The 17702-nt window shown below is 55.0% G+C and overlaps 6 protein-coding genes across 6 annotated transcripts; 4 read left to right on the forward strand and 2 right to left on the reverse strand.

Annotated features, from left to right (window-relative positions):
* Positions 1-573: 573 nt before the first annotated feature.
* On the forward strand, positions 574-1693 carry SETTUDRAFT_29869 (uncharacterized protein; the record flags this gene model as incomplete). Its single annotated transcript, XM_008021970.1, has 2 exons — positions 574-919; positions 969-1693. 2 exons carry the CDS (start codon positions 574-576, stop codon positions 1691-1693), a joined length of 1071 nt encoding a protein of 356 aa, XP_008020161.1.
* A 950-nt stretch (positions 1694-2643) lies between these two features.
* On the forward strand, positions 2644-5579 carry SETTUDRAFT_86222 (uncharacterized protein; the record flags this gene model as incomplete). The annotated part of the gene is made up of 2 exons (XM_008022261.1): positions 2644-3158; positions 3224-5579. 2 exons carry the CDS (start codon positions 2644-2646, stop codon positions 5577-5579), a joined length of 2871 nt encoding a protein of 956 aa, XP_008020452.1.
* An 813-nt stretch (positions 5580-6392) lies between these two features.
* On the forward strand, positions 6393-8225 carry SETTUDRAFT_152451 (uncharacterized protein; the record flags this gene model as incomplete). Its single annotated transcript, XM_008022401.1, has 3 exons — positions 6393-6734; positions 6840-7813; positions 7880-8225. The coding sequence occupies 3 exons, from the start codon at positions 6393-6395 to the stop codon at positions 8223-8225; spliced, it is 1662 nt and encodes a 553-aa protein (XP_008020592.1).
* Positions 8226-8256: 31 nt separating this feature from the next.
* Positions 8257-11028, reverse strand: SETTUDRAFT_132843 (uncharacterized protein; the record flags this gene model as incomplete). The annotated part of the gene is made up of 3 exons (XM_008022402.1): positions 8257-10334; positions 10388-10474; positions 10713-11028. The coding sequence occupies 3 exons, from the start codon at positions 11023-11025 to the stop codon at positions 8554-8556; spliced, it is 2181 nt and encodes a 726-aa protein (XP_008020593.1). The 3' UTR covers positions 8257-8553.
* An 884-nt stretch (positions 11029-11912) lies between these two features.
* Positions 11913-13736, forward strand: SETTUDRAFT_85686 (uncharacterized protein; the record flags this gene model as incomplete). Its single annotated transcript, XM_008022228.1, has 1 exon — positions 11913-13736. The coding sequence occupies one exon, from the start codon at positions 11913-11915 to the stop codon at positions 13734-13736; it is 1824 nt and encodes a 607-aa protein (XP_008020419.1).
* A 602-nt stretch (positions 13737-14338) lies between these two features.
* SETTUDRAFT_162077 (uncharacterized protein) lies at positions 14339-16758 on the reverse strand. The gene is made up of 2 exons (XM_008022403.1): positions 16369-16758; positions 14339-16306 (listed from the first exon to the last, which is right to left on the reverse strand). Exons 1-2 carry the CDS (start codon positions 16647-16649, stop codon positions 14764-14766), a joined length of 1824 nt encoding a protein of 607 aa, XP_008020594.1. The 5' UTR covers positions 16650-16758; the 3' UTR covers positions 14339-14763.
* Positions 16759-17702: the final 944 nt, after the last annotated feature.

Here is a 17702-nt window from a genome sequence, read left to right on the forward strand (position 1 = left end):
AGCAGACATCCGATGGTGGAGAGACATGTACCTGGTTTTGGCACAAGCTGAAGCGCGACAAGTCGACTAACGGCTTTGGGACAATGGGCTCCACTGCGGCTGAGGGAAGGGAGCAGACCACCGCAGGAGGCTGAGCCATCTCGAAATAGACTCAAGAGGATTTTGAGCAAGATGGCGGTAGGCTATGGTGGCTGGACCCTTTTAGGCGTTGGTCGATTTGGTTTCAGGGTCTTGTAGTAACGCTCCTTGGATCGCAATCGAGCGGACTTGACTCGTATGAACGATAGTATCTTCGACGTATCCCGTGATATAGGCCAGGCAAAGACGTGCGTATTTGCAAATCCATTTGCACATGTTACTTACTGTAAGCAGAAGACAGCAATGCTCCTCTTGGAATAGTGTGGGAGGACCCGCAAATCGGCAGCAAGTTCATGCGTGCTTACAGCTGTGCCACGCTCAACGCCTGGTCTTGGTATACAGCCCCCAAAGTGAGCTGAATTCAGCACAACATAAGTATCCATCGACTCGCGTTGCGGCTGAAAGTCAACATTTGCAAACACCTCGACACCCGCCATGGCTTCTGCAATTGCCTCCACGAGCGCCGACGCGAAGGCTGAAGAGATACTCAGGATCATTGAACAATACGGTCTCAACTATGAGCGAACGGGAAAGTGGGATGGGTTTGAAACATTTCTGCCTATTGTTAAAGGACAGGTCGAGCTTAAAGAGCCCATACGCATGCTGCTACCTGGGTTCCCTTTCAAGTCGCCGAACACAAAAGACAAGGTTCTAGGCGTCTTGCCAGATTTGGGTGAGGAGCTTGCGCTGAAGCATCTCGACGGCCTGTGCGAGAAGATCAAAGGGGTCTATGAGCATGGCGCTGAATGTCACATCACCTCTGATGGTCTTGTCTATAATGGTATTTCGTCACACGAGCTCCCAAATCCGCACTTTGCTGATTCGTGCAGATCTTCTCGGTGTGAGTGACGAAACGGTATGGAACTTTGGACAAGGCGTGCGCGAGATAGCCGCAAGTAACAAGCTACACAATCTCAGCTTCCTGCGACTTTGGGATATTCTCGAGTATGCTGGCGATTTCCAGTCCAAGGAATACTATCTCGAGCACGCATCCAGCATCCGCAAAGAACTGAAGCGGCGATATGGAGACGCAAAGTTTGAGGCTGACATGGCCAACACGAGTACGAGCGACATGCAAATGACGCACACCAAGTACCTCGAATTTTTGCAGCAGGATCTGGCGCTGAATGAGAGACATCTCGCCCTTTCTCCAGAGGACCAGGCTGCAAATATTGCCAATACCGCCAAGGAGATGATGGGTCGCTGGAAAGCCTTCTCTGCGGCCATGGCTGCTGTGCCCGCACAGTATGTTCGTCTGTCCATTCATGATTCCGGGGGCAAAGATAAGCTCTCCATGGCGATCGTTCCGCAGCAAGAAAAGGGTGCTCTGGGCGCGACGCCTTGGCATTCGACGCTGGTCATCGAGGCCGATGGGTCTATGCGCACTGTGCAGCGGTGCAAGGTGGATGCGACCCAGTATCGTCTTGTGTATCGCAACGGACAGCCGTATTGTTTTTGCGCAGGGGCATCAGGCACTCAGGGGTTGAGCCAGACATTCGAAGAGCTGTATCCCAGTGGGCTTACGATCCGAGACCGGAGAGCAGTGTCTGCATGAGCTGGCAGAGCGGGAGTGGATGCATGGGACAGAGTACAAGGTCGGTAGAGAGTGGGGGAGGGGAGGGGCAAGGCATGGGCAAGGCGTTAGCAAGGCATTCCTAGATGCAAAGCCGGTAGCCAAACGGGGTGCGCGCAGGAGGGCGAGGGCAAGGTTTGGCAGGCTAAAATGCGGCGAGCAAGGCCGACTTTAATCCTTCTGTGATGGTACGAGTATGATGCGCCGTGTCGCCAGAAGCGTGCCTAGCTGGCATGCGAAACAGCGGAGACGAACAGGCGGCTGCAACGAGCGAGGCTGCGAGAGGGGCGGTGCAGCCCAGCCAAGCAAGTGGGTGTGTGTGAAGAAGACGGCTCCCCTGTTTTTCCAGACTCGGGACGCTGCAGATCGGTCGATGAGCATCAGCGGGCCAATGGTGTGGAGTCATGGATTGCCGGTGCTGCTGGTGGGAGCCGACGGCTGCCAGCTGGCCGTGGGCGCCTTGCTGCTCAACCGCCAGCAGCCATGGCCGCGGGCCGTGGTGAAGACGGGCGGGTGTGCGGGTGCGCGGTGGTGGTGGTGCGGTGGTGCGGTGAGGCTGGGCGTGGGGTTTTGTCGCCGTGAAGGTGAAGGTAAAATCGATCGTCGTCATTGTGGGCGAGGGCCCTGGCAGGGCTGCATCGGAAATCTCGGAACGCAGCCGATCGGAAGCGGCTTGGCACCGCCGGGCTGCATGAGCATCTGCGATTGCATGCGTCCCATGTGGGTACGGATGGGTGTCGGTGTCAGTGCCAGTGCCAGTGCCAGTGCTGGTGCGGGTGCCACTTGGGGCCCGACAAAAGCGCCGGCCCATCGATAGCAAATTATATCACATGGCAGCCGGCCTGAGGACTTGCGGCTCCATCTTTGCCAGCCCCCCCGTTTCCCATGAGCATGTCACTGCGACTCCCTTCATCCACCTCCGTCCCGTGCAGATGCTAACCCCGCCGCCAGACGAAGGAGGCCTCAATGCCCCGTTGAACGCCCAGCAAGACGACGCATGCGACTGGACCGCCGCCCTGCCCCAGACGGACCATATCCGCTTCTTCCAAAACACCGACTGGTCGCAAACCTGCCTGGGACCGCTGAACACGTGGAGCCCGTCGCTGCGCCTGTTTACCAGCTATGTGCTGGCCGAATCCCGCGCAGCGTGTCTGTGGTGGGGAGATGTCTCGAGTCTGACGGCCATATACAATGAGAGCTATGCGCCTCTGGCCGCCGGCCTGCACCCTGGCCTCATGGGATCCCTCTTCCAGGACGGCTATCCAGATCTCTGGCCAACCATCGGCCCCTATTTCGAACAGGCAAAGAGAACCGGTACCGGTGTCAGCTACAGCTCCGCTGCTTCTACCCTCGTCGAGCGCAAGGGCTATCGGGAAGAGGCCTTCTTCTCGGGCGGCTTTGCGCCGGTAGGCATGCCAGGCGCGATTGAAGGCTACATCAACAGCGTGTGAGTGTCTTGGCTCGTGTGAAACCCATCTTCGGCCCTAGATGCAGAGCTGACATGCTTCACAGTTACGAAGTCACGAGCCAGAAACTCGCCGACCGTCGCACCAGCTGCCTGAATAAGCTTGCATCTGTGGCTCTTCAGTCTACCGACGCCGTCTGCTCTCACATCCTCGCCACACTCGAGCTCAATGCCAACGATGTGCCCCTAGCCATGCTGTACAAGATGGATCAAGAGCCAGGCTCAAATCTGCTGAAGCTGCACGGACAAATGGGGCTTCCCGAAGGTCACCCCCTCATCGTCAACTCAGCAACAATCGACTGTGAGGAAGGCCTCATCCCGGATATGCGGCGAGCCGGCACAGATACAACCACAATCGACTACGATGAGCGCTTCTCATCTGCCTCGTGGAAAGGCTGGGGCGCACCGTCACAGAAGATTGTCTTCATACCCATCATGTGCGGTGTGCGTCTTTTTGGCTACCTCATCGTTGGCACAAATCCCTATCGTCCACATGATGAAGTTTGCGAGCAATTCATTCGAGACCTCAGTCGCATGGTGTCGAGTATCATTACCTCTGCGGCAGATTCCGAAATGAACAAAAAGCGCCAAGTCCAGCTCGAAGCGGACCTCGCTTTTAGCGACCTTAAGCTACGCCATCTCATCGACCATGCATCCGTAGGCATGTGCCATGTTTCACTTGATGGATGTATGCTCTGGGCAAATGATCACTACTACGAATTAGCTGGTAAATCCCCGACAGAGCATACAACCAGCCTCGCCTTCCTCGATGCATACCATGAGGACGATCGCGCAAAAGCAGAAGAAATTTGGGATCGTTTGATCAACGGTGTGGACCACATCACTGCCGATCTGCGCTTGAAGCGATTGTATACGCCTCCAACCGGTGACCCGGAACCAGCCCAACTTCAAGTCCTCGCGTTTCCATACCGCAATGAACATGGCAGTGTCATGAGCGTCATGGCTTGCACTACAGACATCAGCCGGTTATGCTGGGCAAAAACATTCCAGGCTCGATTGGCTCGTGAAGCTAGGGAAGCAAAACGACAGCAAGAAGCTTTCATTGACGTTGTGTCTCACGAGATGCGGAATCCGCTTAGTGCTATTGTACACTGTGCAGATGCAATCGCAAACGCCGTGGAAGAATGCCAGACACAAATTGCCGATATACCCAAACCGTGCCTCGATGTCCTCAATGACAACATACAAAGTGCCAACATCATTATACAGTGTGCAAACCATCAGCGGCGTATCATTGACGACGTGCTTACCCTCAGCAAGCTGGACTCTATGCTGCTATCGATAACACCGGTCCCCGTCAAACCTGCAAAGCTCGTGGATTCTGTCATCAACATCTTTGAAGCCGAGCTAAAGACGCACAAGATCGCCTACAGCATAACGCCAGATCCGTCCATCCTGGATTTCAACATTGAATATCTCTATTACGATCCGTCACGAGTGACACAGATCTTTATCAACCTGCTTACAAATGCGATCAAGTTTGTCAAGCCATCCAAAAATCCGGCCATCTCGATTCGTTACGGTGCCAGTAAATCAGCACCACGGACTCTGTTTCCCGCCAATATGTTCTGGGCGACCGATGGCAAAGACTACGGAGACGTTACAAGCACCCCAGATTGGGGCAAGGGCGAAGAAATATATCTTGGCTTCAGCGTGCAAGACTCCGGAATTGGACTACAAGAGAAAGAGATTCACAAGATTTTTGAACGTTTCAGACAGGCGAATGTAAAGACGCATGTCAATTACGGGGGGAGTGGCCTGGGTTTGTTCATCTCCAAAGAGCTTACAGAGAAGCAGGGAGGTGGGATTGGAGTTGCTTCCGTCTCGGGCGAGGGCTCGACATTTGGATTTTACGTCAAGACGAGAAGAGCAGAACGCAAACTCAAGAAACCCAAGGAGATTTTCTGGAAAGCCGGGGATCACAAGCCCATATCCATGCCACTACGAGTTTTACTGGTGGAAGACAATATCATCAACCAGCAAGTTCTTGGTAAACAGCTTAAGAAAGCTGGTTGTTGTGTCAATGTGGCGAATCATGGCCTCGAAGCACTCGAAATCTTGAATCAAAAGACTTTTGACATTGTGCTGATGGACTTGGAAATGCCAGTGCTTGACGGCCTGGAAGCAATGCGTAGAGTCCGGCAGAAAGAAGCGGATGAAGGTCATTTTACAAGACTCCCTATCATTGCTGTTACAGCAAACGTGCGGAAAGAGCAAATCGAGGCAGCCATGATTGCTGGCGCGGATCGCGTTATGCAGAAGCCTTTCAAAGCCGCCGATCTCGTATTTATGATGAAGTCGTTGGTACCAGAACTAGCGCCTTCTTCAATTGATCCACCAACACCAGGACTAGCGATTCGGTCAAATGCGTTAGTACCTTGAGTATTGGATCATATCCACGGAATCTCTGAGGGAACCAATGGCTCTGAAGACAGATGTGTTCGATTTTGCCATCTGCTGGACAGTTCAGAGCTTCGGCCTAGGTTTCTTGTAACCTTTGATATCCCTACTGGAAACCCGGTTGCCGTATCCCTACACCCTGTTGTTTCGGGTAGACAGCCTTAACATAAACCAAGTGGTGGGGATTGAAAAGGTATGTAATTGCTCACTCTCATACACACGACGGCAGCGTCATAGCAAGCGTTTGGGCAGGACAGTACACGTAATTCGGTAGCACAGGAGACTGCAGTATCTCGGAGTCGAAAAAGTTTCCAGACGAGTCACGATATCCTGAGGTTTTGTGTCACTGAAACAAGCGCTCCCCAGCAGGATTGTTCAGTGGTTGCGAAATACACCAACTGACCCCAGTAGACTGGCATCTTAGGAAAAGCATCGGTAAAGAGGAAGAAGACGATGACATAGTAGTAATTGATATTATGATACATAGTATGAATGTTACATAGACAATGAGTTCATTCAAGCAACTGATTTCATTGCTCAATGACCTGCTCCAACAAGAAAAGTTGCCATTTATCTCGTGCATGCGCTATGGCTGTTCATACGAAAGGCGGATGATGCACGAGCCATTGTTCGCTAAGTAACCAGGGCGGCGCGTCGCGTCGCGTCTTCCCGATCCGTCCACCTACACCATTTTCATCCGGTAGCCACTGCAACCTCCTGTATATTCATCTCGTAGCCGTCGCTGCGAACAAGATTTCTCTGTACGCATATCTTGTGCGCACTCAAAAGCCCTTCATGGCCCGTCAAATATCAGCAGAGGAATTCCAAGAATTGGGTCGCAATTACTACAAACTCAAGCAATATGACAAGGCACTAGAGACATTTACAAAGGGCATTGAAACCTGTCAAAAGCCTTCTCTCGGCCTGTATGACTACCGAGCTGCCACTTATGATAAGTTGGAAAAGTATGCCGAAGCCGTCAAGGATGGACGGGAGATGATTAGGATGAATAAAAAAGATGTCAAGGGATACTTGAGGACAGCGAATGTGCTGGAGAAGATGGGAAAGGAAGAAACGGCCCTGGGAATCTACAAGTATGGAATGAAGAATTTAGGGGCTCAAGATGGGAATTTCAAGGCATGTATCCTCTTCATCTGCACTTTTTTTCTTTTTCTAGTTCGATCATTATGCCCTGACAATCTTGGATATGAGCCTACACATTGTCGCTGACTTTGTAACTAGCTTCTTCAACAATTACACGACAAACTCACTCGCAAGCTTTCACCATCAGCAGCCATCGACCCCTTTACCGTCTTACCCGTAGAGCTGGCGGAAATGATCCTTGAGTATCTCTCTTTCCGCCAAATGGTCAACTGCATGCGTGTCAGCAAAGGCTGGCGCGACTACCTGTCCAAACTACCCAAACTATGGCTGCATCTCGATCTATCGGGCGCGCGCCGTCCCGTCCCCCGTTCCTTTGCCAACACGGCCCTGAGGAACTCAGAGCTGCGCATGACGCGCGTTACCATCCACCGCTTCGAGCACATGGATGTACTCCGGAACCTGGCAAAAGCCGCCAAACACCTTTCGGAAATCGAAATGCTATCGCTGCCGCACACCATGTCGGCAACGCTAATCAACGTGGTCAAGAACAGTCCTAAACTGAAAAAGTTTGTCGTACATGCGGAAATCACGGCGGATAGCGTAGAGCACATTTTTCAATCGCAGCCCGCATTGGAACATGCGGCTTTCCATGCAATCTTGCCCCCCGCGTACACTATGAAGTGGACCGAGACGCTTACTCATCTCCACACGCTCAGCCTGTCCTTTGTCAAGACGGCCAGTGAGATGCCCATAGGGATAGCCAAGCTTCTCAGTCTGGCCCCTGCGCTTCGATCCCTCTCGCTCTGCAACATAAGTGCCTTCCACGGATTTGGAGGCCGAGGCTGGCCACAGGACGCATCTCAACTCCCACGACTCACGACGCTCATTTTGAAACGTATAAACTTTGGCCGGTTTCCCGCACTACCAAGCACACTGCAGCGTCTCGTGCTTGAAAACGACGGCGGCACACTAACGCGCGAGGGAAGCGATGCTGCGTGGGCGCACACGCCTTTGCCCGACCTCACACACCTGTCGCTATCTGGGTTTTCGATAGGCCCACAGAGACTCGAGGCGCTGCTGGATTTCTACGTTGAAGATGACGGCACTCTCAAGTCTGTTGCAGATGCTAAGCCTCTGCAGCATCTCTCTCTCCGCTGCCTGATAGACTCGTCTACAAGGACCGTATCTGATGGGCCTGACAGCCTCTTGGGTTGCTCCCCGCGTCTTCTCACGCCTGCTCTGGAGTTCTTGGATATCGGCACCATGCCGTGTACCGACGATGATGTCGACCACCTTGTTACGCATGAAACGGGTCTCGAGATTATTGATCTGTCGAATACGAACATCACGGGTGCGTCTATAAAGATGCTGGCGGATAGACTAGCCTCGCTCAAGCGCATCAGGGCAGACAATTGCACGCGGATCAGTGGTCGCGATGCAATAGGTTATGCGGAGCGGAAGGGCATCGCTGTGAGTTATCAGATGGGTGAGCAGAAAGGTGAGCGCAGGGTTCGATATGGCTAGAAAATGACCATACAGTATACTTTCATGGTTGCTGGAATAACGGTGTAATATTTATGCAATCATGTTATCGTACGTAAACCGCTAAAAAAAGGATCCAAAACCAGATATTAAAGAGAAACACCCATTCTCAAAAGAGTCCTTGGGAGCCCCTCTGTGCAATGCATATATCAGACAATGGCAGAACGCCATTTTCCCATATTGCCCCTTTTGAAGAACCAGCGCCGCGCAATGATGCTCAAGAAAAGGAAAAGGACAAAGAGGAAAAGCAAAGGAAATAAGTAGAACGTCAACCATGAAAAGTCACCGGGTCTTTCGCCTCGTCGCAATCTCAGTTGACGTCCATACCTTCGTCTTCCCCCTCCTCAATATCATCATCCTCACCAGCAGTCAACACGCCCGCACTGCCTAGGCTGCGTTTGCGATTACTGTTGAATGAGCGACCAGAAATCTGGGTCAGCAGATCCAGATCTTCCCCGCCAATGACGCGCGATTCGGGTGTAGCTTCACAACTTAGTTCAATAAGACTTGCAGGACTGAGGTTGCGGTAGCCTGCGGTGCGGACGACTCGGCCAAAATTCTGCATACAGAAAGCAGCCGCACGTTGCTTGAGCCAATCCTCACCAGCTGTGGCAGCGCGCTCCCATATTATGGCAGCATGCTCAATGTCTAGCTCTCGACCAAGACGATTGACGCAAAGTAGGCGCAGACGTGGCATGTCATAAATGTTGGACATGACAAGCATGCCCGCAACGTCGTTGAGCGTAGGTCCGTTTTGTGGGTTTGGCGCAATGCTGTCTGTGTAGAGATAAAACAAGAAGGCGCGTACAGCAGAATACGGCTCAGGAATGTGCATCTTCTTAGAGTGGAACTCGGCCATTTGTGCGCTCCATAGGCGAGCAAAATGCGGCCAGCGAGCATGCAGAATGAGCTTGTGAACATGGATTGGGCGTGAAGCCGGCGCCACAGCAGTGGATGAGCCGTTGGCGTCGGGAACGTCGCTATAGTCATCGTCGTCAGGGTCTGCCGTGATGATGAAGTCTGCACCACTGCCGCTCTCAGGGGGCTGGTCGAACGTCAGAGATAGGTCCGCGCCAATACCGCTGAGGTGGGACGAGACGTTGGCATCAGAAGAAGGCATCATCTTGGACCGGGTATCTGAGGCCAATTCGTTGCCTAATATGCCGTATTTGCGAAGGTCGATGGCAAGGACGTCGCTCAAATATTCGCCGTTGTGGTTTCCATCGTTTGCGGATTCAATCGGACTACCCAGCAACCAGGCGTGCGTACCTTCGGGGTTCATCGTGCAATAGTGCCAGCGGTAGTTGGGGCTGTACAGATCCTTCCCTTCTGCTAGCTTTTGCCATCGCAATGTGTCTAGCTCCAGGCTGGATAGGCTTGTCTCACAGCTCAGTTCTGCAGGCGTAACGAAGTCCAGCATGCACCCCGACGAGAAGAGGTGAAAGTGCGTGCCGGCCGCTTGTGACGGGAGGTTTGGGCTAGAGTGGAACTTGAGCGAAGAAATGGATCCAGGTGCAACGTAGGGTGCACGGCTAGAACTCATGCCATGATAAGACTGAACGCTCGAGTTGGCGGTATAGCCTGTGCTGCCAGTCGCGAGTTGGCCTGAAGCTGGCACAGGGTAGCGATGGCGAGATGAGACGAGTTGTCGATCGACAGTGCCGTACTTCATGGCATGCTCGAATTCCGGACTGCCGCGGAGATCAAGCCACCAAATCTCATTATTTTTCTCCATCTCATCATTAATACCACCAAAAATCCAGATGCGACCGTTCCAGATCCAGCTGGCATGATCGTAGCGAGGCACAAATCTCCACGTTCGCGACCAGGTCCATGTCTTGAGATCGAGGTAGCAGATGTCGTCCAGCACACTATCATGTCCAGTCTGGCCACCGCTAATGTAAAGCTTGTCGTCATAGATTACTGCAGAATGTCGAGCTCGGCCACGTGGTATTGGTCCGTGTAGTTCCGGTTGCGTCCAATGTGCGGTTTTGAGATCGAAAACAATGACGTCGGCCAAATGCTGGCGATGTTCGTTCTCACCGCCGAATACGAGAAGTTTATTGCCCTGCCAGAGACACGCGGTATGCCCTAAACCAACATGTAAGCCAATACCCCCTATGAAAGTAGGGTGAAGAGCCTACCCATGCGTACACCTGGGATATCGCCATAGTTGTCGACCAGGTTCCATTGCCGGGTCACTAGGTTGAGCCGGAGGACATGGTTGTATACTGGGGGAAAAAGTCAGCACATGGTCGCTATGCTTGGGTGCAGTCCAACGCCAAATATCACAGCGTGTTCAGAAACCTCAGGCCACCAGAAGGCACATGGTGCGGGAGATATATGATGCGTTGACGGCGAGTCCCTCCCGCACCGCCTTTTTGACGAGCTGGCGTTACCTGAAGGGTACCAAAGCTCGCAAACCCAAAAGACTTTTGCCGTGGGCAATGCCAACAACACGTCACGCACCTTCATCTGTATATTGGTCGAAACCACCAAAAGCGTATATTTGATCGTCGCCAACGTACGTGACGGACGCATTGACGAGACAGGCAGGCTTGGCACCAATGGTTGAGATCATCTTGGGCTTGTAGCCGTCAGCGGCCGACCGCCGGTTTCGCACCGGGCTTGCAGACATGAGGAAGGTGTTGTTGCTCGATGCGGCAGACGCAGGCGTAGTCGTGTGCGAGTGCGAGTGGGAGAGGGTGGCTGAAGGAGTGGCGGTGGTGGCGGGGGCGCGGGTGGTGGACGGAAAGGCGGATCGAGCGACTGGTTGGGCCATTGATGTGAGCGGAGAGTGGTGAGAGGTGAGAGCGTGGTGGGAGCCCGCGTGGGTAGGTGAGGCCTTTGTCTCTGGGGTGCTAGAATGTTTGACCCAGTTGAGCTGGCTGGCCGTGCATACTGCCGCCCGACACCGCCCGTGCTGGAACTGGAAGCGGAAGCGGAGGCGCCGGCCCACGCACGATGCGACTCAGCCCTGCAACCCACGACGGCAAGAGTGACGATGCAGACGGGCCTTTTGGCGGCAGCGCAAGCAGCGCAGGACTGGTTGTGCAGGCGCGCGAGGGAGTGGCGGTGTCAGCAAGCGTGCAGAGTGCGGCAGAGGCAGAGGCAGAGGCAGAGGCAGGCGGGCAGAAAGGGCGAAGGGGCGCGGCGGTGCAATTTCAGCACGAGATTTGAGGGGATGCGTGGCAAGCAAGCAAGCAACACCATGACATGACATGACACGCCTGCATGGATGCCTGCATGCACACTCGGCCAGTCTTATGCTGCTATGTGCATGTGTGTGCATTCGCTGTCATCATGCCGGCCGGTCATGTGATGTCATCGCGCCTCCGTTGCCCAGCCGCGCGCGCACAAGCAGCCGTGCGAGCTCAGGGTCTCGGCTGCCGTTGCCTCGCCAACCCAGGCGTAAACAATGGCTACTTAAACGCCTCCATACCTGCCACTCCTACCTGTCCACAACCATCCACTCACCCTCTCCCTGCACACACACACCCACACGCAATTACTTTCGAATCAATACTCCAGCGCATCGATTACACCATTGCCTAATACTAATCCTTAGACCATCCAGCAGATTTAACAGCCCATCCTGTATGACTATCTCGTGCCCGACGGCGACTGGACGCATTTGGCTAACACTAATCCAGCTTGAGAACAGCCGCCATGGCAACTCCAGCAGTTTGCTTGACTCCGGTCAAGAAGACGTCCTCCGTCTTCAACACCCGCACCGCTGGCGGTCGCATGCCACTGACTCCCTCTCCCCGCACCCCGCGAACACAGACTCCCGATGTGCAGGCACAAGAGTCTATTCACGGCGGCAGCTTCATGTCCCGGCTGCAGCGCTCCGTCACCAAGACTACCCGTGACTCGCCCAAGTCCAACATTGCTCGCTCCCACACTCCTCGCCGGCTAGAGCTTGGTGTATCCGAATGGTCCCTCTCTGGAACTGGCTCTGCCCCCGCCCCCAAGGCCACAGCCAAGACCACAACCAAGACTACCACCAAGGCAAAGAAGGAGAAGAAGGATACGGCTGTTCGCGCCCGTCCTACCAAGACCCGCATCGCATACAACTCGGCAGACCGTTTCATCCCCAACCGCACAGCAAGCGAGGCCATCCGCAGCACCGGCACAGCCAAGCTCGACAACGAACAGCGGCCCAAGTCGAGCTCCAAGTCCGAGGGATCAACAGTGCTCGCCAACGCCGCGAGTGCTTTCGATCTTGGTGGCCGTGGTTCTGAGGAGGATGTTACCCTTTCCCTAGAGGGACTCACACTTGACGACGAAGAAGAGGAAGGCCGAACACGCTCCAAGCCAACCCCTGGAAAGGCTGCCTACCAATCCGAGCTCGCATCTGCCTGTGGCATCAACAACAACACACGCATTCTTGCTTTCAAGCCTGCGCCCCCAGAGTCATCCAAGCCTATTGACCTCCGCTCCCAATACAACCGTCCTCTCAAGCCCGCCAGCAGTGTCAATGCGCAGAACCGCCGACGCATCCCCTCAGCACCTGAGCGTGTCCTCGATGCTCCTGGTCTTGTCGATGATTACTACCTCAACCTCCTTGACTGGTCCTCTGGTAACCAAGTTGCCATCGGCCTCGAGCGCTCTGTCTACGTCTGGTCGGCCGACACTGGCTCAGTAGCTTCGCTGCTCGAGTGTCCCGCTGATACCTACATCTCTTCCGTCAAGTGGTCTGGTGACGGCGCCTACGTTGGCGTCGGTCTCGGCACGGGTGAGGTTCAGATTTGGGACGTTGAGGAGCAGACCAAGCTCCGTAGCATGTTTGGCCACGAGACCCGCGTTGGTGTTATGGGATGGAACAAGCACATTCTCTCGACAGGCGCTCGCTCTGGCCTCGTCTACAACCACGACGTTCGCGTTGCCCAGCACAAGATTGCTGAGCTTGTCTCCCACACTGGTGAGGTTTGCGGCCTCGAGTGGCGCGCCGACGGTGCCCAGCTCGCCACTGGCGCCAACGACAACATGGTCAACATTTGGGATGCTCGCGCTCTTGCTGCACCCAAATTCACCAAGACCAACCACCGTGCTGCCGTCAAGGCCGTGTCATGGTGCCCATGGCAATCAAACCTGCTTGCCACTGGCGGTGGTTCCAACGACCGTCAGATCTACTTCTGGAACACGACGACTGGTGCTCGCATCAACCACATCCCCACCGACTCACAGGTCACCAGCCTTCGCTGGAGCACACACTACAAGGAGATTGTCAGCACTGGTGGCTTCCCTGACAACAGCTTGAGCATCTGGAGCTACCCCTCTGGTGTCAAGAACATGGAGGTTCCCGCTCACGAGTCTCGCGTTCTCCACAGCTGTCTCAGCCCCGATGGCCAGATGCTCGCCACTGCTGCCGCTGACGAGTCGCTCAAGTTCTGGAAGATCTTTGAGAAGAAGCCCGGCCAGCCTTCAGTCGCTGCTGCTGGCTCTGCTTCGACAAAGCCCAGCGTCGTCAAGCAGATGACGATCCGATAGATACCACACAAGAGTTGAAAGTGGGGTTGCACATGGGGCGTGCAGCTGCAGACGGAGCAGTTGGCTCAGCAGAAAGGTCTAGTACAGACATGACAACTACCCGGTTTGCGCAACGAAGCTGGTATCCTTTATCCGACTGTACGCGCAACGGTAAGTTGGTAAGTATCACATCTCAGTTTGGGTATGTGACGCGCTCCTTGCTCTTGAGTAAGAGAAGGAACTCCACATGGACCCTCTGAATTCTTGTCAATTATAGGGCTGTGGTCCCAATTCATGGCTTTGGTGTCCGAATTCAGCAAGCGAGGCGTCTCGGAAGGCATTTGCAATGGCGTTGAGAAATTTAGAAGAGGCTTTTCGAGCGCCGTATGGACAAGGCGAAGTTTATGATTTACGATACCCATTGGGACTCAGGGAACGAACCGGCTCAGTCTTATACATGGTTCGAGGGAGTTTGTAGTGATTGGACGCAATGCGCATGTAGCGCTTGGGTGGGCTGGGGTGTATATTATGGCGTAGAGCAGGCGTTGGTTATGTTGGATACAATAAGATTTTTTTTAAAATATTTTGAGCGTGTTAGATGGGGTGATTGGGGGATGAATGAGGGTGCGAGAGAGTAAGTGGGAGAAGAGACTAGTCCTAGGAGGGGATAGTTGAGCAGCTAATGGCAGTGGGTAAGTGCGCTAAGTCTTTTGAGGCAATATGTCGTGCAGACAGGGCGGTGCCAAGGCGGCATCCAAGCGTCTAGGAAAAACGGTTTCGTGTATATATGATGGGCTGCATGACCCAAGTGCAAACCGTCACTTTGAGTCTACAAGCAAGACACCAAACGTCTAGTCAGGAAGAATATGAATTGCTCGGTTGTTGAGTGGGACTGGATAAATGGAAGGTGGGTATCTTTTTGCACACTAAGTACTGATTATAACTGGCTAGACATGACATTTTTTTTTCTTCTAAAGAAAACATCAAACAACAAACATGGACATGAAGAAGGGTCTCGTCTTGGGGCGCATTTCCTCATAGCTCCAGTCTAAGAGCCTGAACTGAACTTGGCCTGGTCCACAATGACGAGACCGGCAACCGACGCACTGGAAAGCGTGGAAAAGACACCTGTGACGAGAGCCGAGACCGCAACACGAGAGACGTCACCGCTGCGGCCAGGGCTGATTTGGCTGAGCACACCAATCTGGGTGCCGAGAGAGCCAATGTTACCGAAACCGCAGAGAGCGTACGTGGCGATGACACGAGAGCGAGGCGACAGAGAGTGGTAGGGAGACGCGGGGTCCTTGCTGACAAGCGACGAGAAGGCGACGAATTCGTTGGTGATGACCTTGACACCAATCAGACGGCCGACAAGGAGCAGATCGTTGCCCTCGCGAGATACACCGAGGAGGAAGGCAATGGGGTAGAAGACGTAACCGAGGATCAGCTCCAGCGTCAAGTCGTAGTCACCGTCGAGGTTGATGTAGCGGCCCCACCAGGTCAGAAGTCCGTCAACCAAGTTCAACAGAGCAATGATACACAGGAGCGTGGCAACAATCATGCCGGCAATCTTGAGACCGAGCCAAGCGCCATTGGCAAAAGCGTGGAGGGCGTTGGCAGGCCTGTCTTCGTTGTCTTCGGGGACAACGACGCGGCCGGCGGTCAGAGTCTCCTCGGTCTCGGGGTATCGCAGCTTGCTGAAGGCCAGGGAGGCGGGAATGCTCATGACGCAGGAAGAAATCAGGGCCTGGGGGTTGAGACCCATTCCAATGTAGGCGACCAAGACACTACCAGCAATGGTAGCGAATCCAGAGCACATGACCTGGTGGATTTCGGCCATGGTAAGATGGGGAACAAAGGGCTTGATCAACATGGCGGATTCACCCTGGCCGATGAAGGGAGAGGCCGAAGCGACAACGGCCTCGGCGCCCGAGACGCGCATGGACCAGAAGAAGAAGACGGCAAACTTGCCAATGAACCACTGCAGGACACCGCAGTAGTACAGGAGCTGGACAATGGACACGAAGAAGATGATGGCGGGGATGACGGTAATCAAGAACCAGGTGAGTTCGGACGTGGGCGCCGTGGTCAGGAATGCAACACCGTCCTTTGCGAAGCCCAGCAGGTCACGTGCGAGTTCCGAGATGAAGTTGAAGATGTCGTAACCAGCCTTTGTGCGGAGGACAAAGAGGGCGATGATGAACTGCATGAGCATGCCGACAATGACGGTGTGCCAGACAATCTTGCTGCGTTGGTGCGAAGTGGCCCAGAAGACAACAATGAAGACGAGGAGGCCAAAGAGCGAGACGGCGCGGTTGGCGCGCGTGTTGTCCTGGCTTTCCTCGCTGGCAAAGGAGCCGACAATCATGACGGCAACGACGAGCAGACCGGCGGCCGGGATGCGCATCTTCTCTGGGATGAGGTTTGCAAAGTGGGTGCCGGTGTTTGCCCAGACCCAGTGCATGGGCTTGGTGACGACGGTAATGGGGATGTGGAGGGTGATGAGGCGGATCATGATTGCCAGCCAGAACAAGAACGGGATGATCCAGTTCTTGTCATGGCGATGGACGACAAGACTGGCAATCCACCATCTGAGGTTGTCAGCCCGGCATGCGCAGAGACGAGCAAGGGGACTCGGAGCTGTGCGCCTTACCCAGTGAAGAGAGCACCAATGAAGATGTGGACAGGCAGCCTGAAGCGCCTGTAGAGCATCGAGAGCGAATAGGGCGACTTCTTCCTGTCGGCCTCGAGGCCCTGGTCCGACGAGGCGCCGGTGGCCTTTTCGACCTCGTAGTCGAAGCCGCCCGCCTTGTGGTCGAGGGCATGCTTGTCGTCGGCTGGCGGGCTGGGAGTGAAGAGCTCGCCAGGCTTGTCGTCGGCGACGGGTGCCGAGTAGACAATGTTGTCCGGGGGGTGGTTGGGGATGGCGGCCATGGCAACGAGAGGGCACTGGGTGAGCAGAGAGGTGCGGCGGTGTCTCTCTGTCTCTCTGTCTCTCTCTTTTTCTCTCTCTCCGGCAGGCAGGCAGTCAGTCAGTCAGTCGCTCTCGCTCCCTCGCCGCTGCGCCGGCCAGGGCGGGAAATATATTTTCGCACCGTGGCTCGCGCTACGGCCGATGTGGAGAGATTCGCAGCGTCGGTGGCCCAGACATGGCGTGTAGAGGCAGGGCGGCGGTCCCACCGAGGGCCTTGGCAACTGCCTGTTTGGACAAGGTCGCCGCCGTGCGCACGCGCGCTGGATTGGCTGCCCGCCGTGTGGCCTTTCTAGAAAGCAGCCGGCGGTGGTCCGTGCAGTTCCGGCCGCCTGTCTGCGTCGTCTGCGTCGTCTGCGTCTGTCCAGCTTCTTATCGTTCCCCCGCCCAATCACGCCCGCTAACGTGCGCGCTGCTGCTGCCCCCGTGATAAGCGGCGGCGAATATGCGCCCCTCGTCGGTTGAGGCGCCCGATTAGGCGGCGCTGCACAAACCACCATCGTCTTCCCCGAGCTGCTACTACGGTGTACTGCCACTGCTACCCATTTCCCGGAGCCATGGCACCCACACGCGCCATCCACAGCGCCAGAAGCAACCGCCGCCCTGCTGCTGTGTTGCACCACCAGAGCAAAAACAACTGCTCGCACCGCCCCAGCCACTCGCCCGCACCCGCACCCGCACTCGCCCTCGCCAGCAGTCTTCCACGAGCCTCATGCAGATCCATACCCCCCCCGCTACCACGGCCACGCCCATGTGACGCCACCTGACCAGTGCTTTGCCTCGTCCCTATCACCACCGTCGCCATAGCCCGTACATGCCCGGCGAGTGCTTACACCTATGGCCACGGTCAGACATCGCGAGCGCCTCCATCCGCAAGCGTGCCATTCGCATTGCGCCAAGTTATCTCCTCGGCCACTCTCAGTCGCCAGGCCCATGTCCAGCACCCGATGGCCAGGTCCGCACTAAGCACATTGGCCTCCCGTGCAGATGATTACACCTGGGGTTCCTTATCACTC

This window comes from Exserohilum turcica (assembly GCF_000359705.1).
Source record: "Exserohilum turcica Et28A unplaced genomic scaffold SETTUscaffold_1, whole genome shotgun sequence".
Taxonomy (NCBI): domain Eukaryota; kingdom Fungi; phylum Ascomycota; class Dothideomycetes; order Pleosporales; family Pleosporaceae; genus Exserohilum; species Exserohilum turcicum.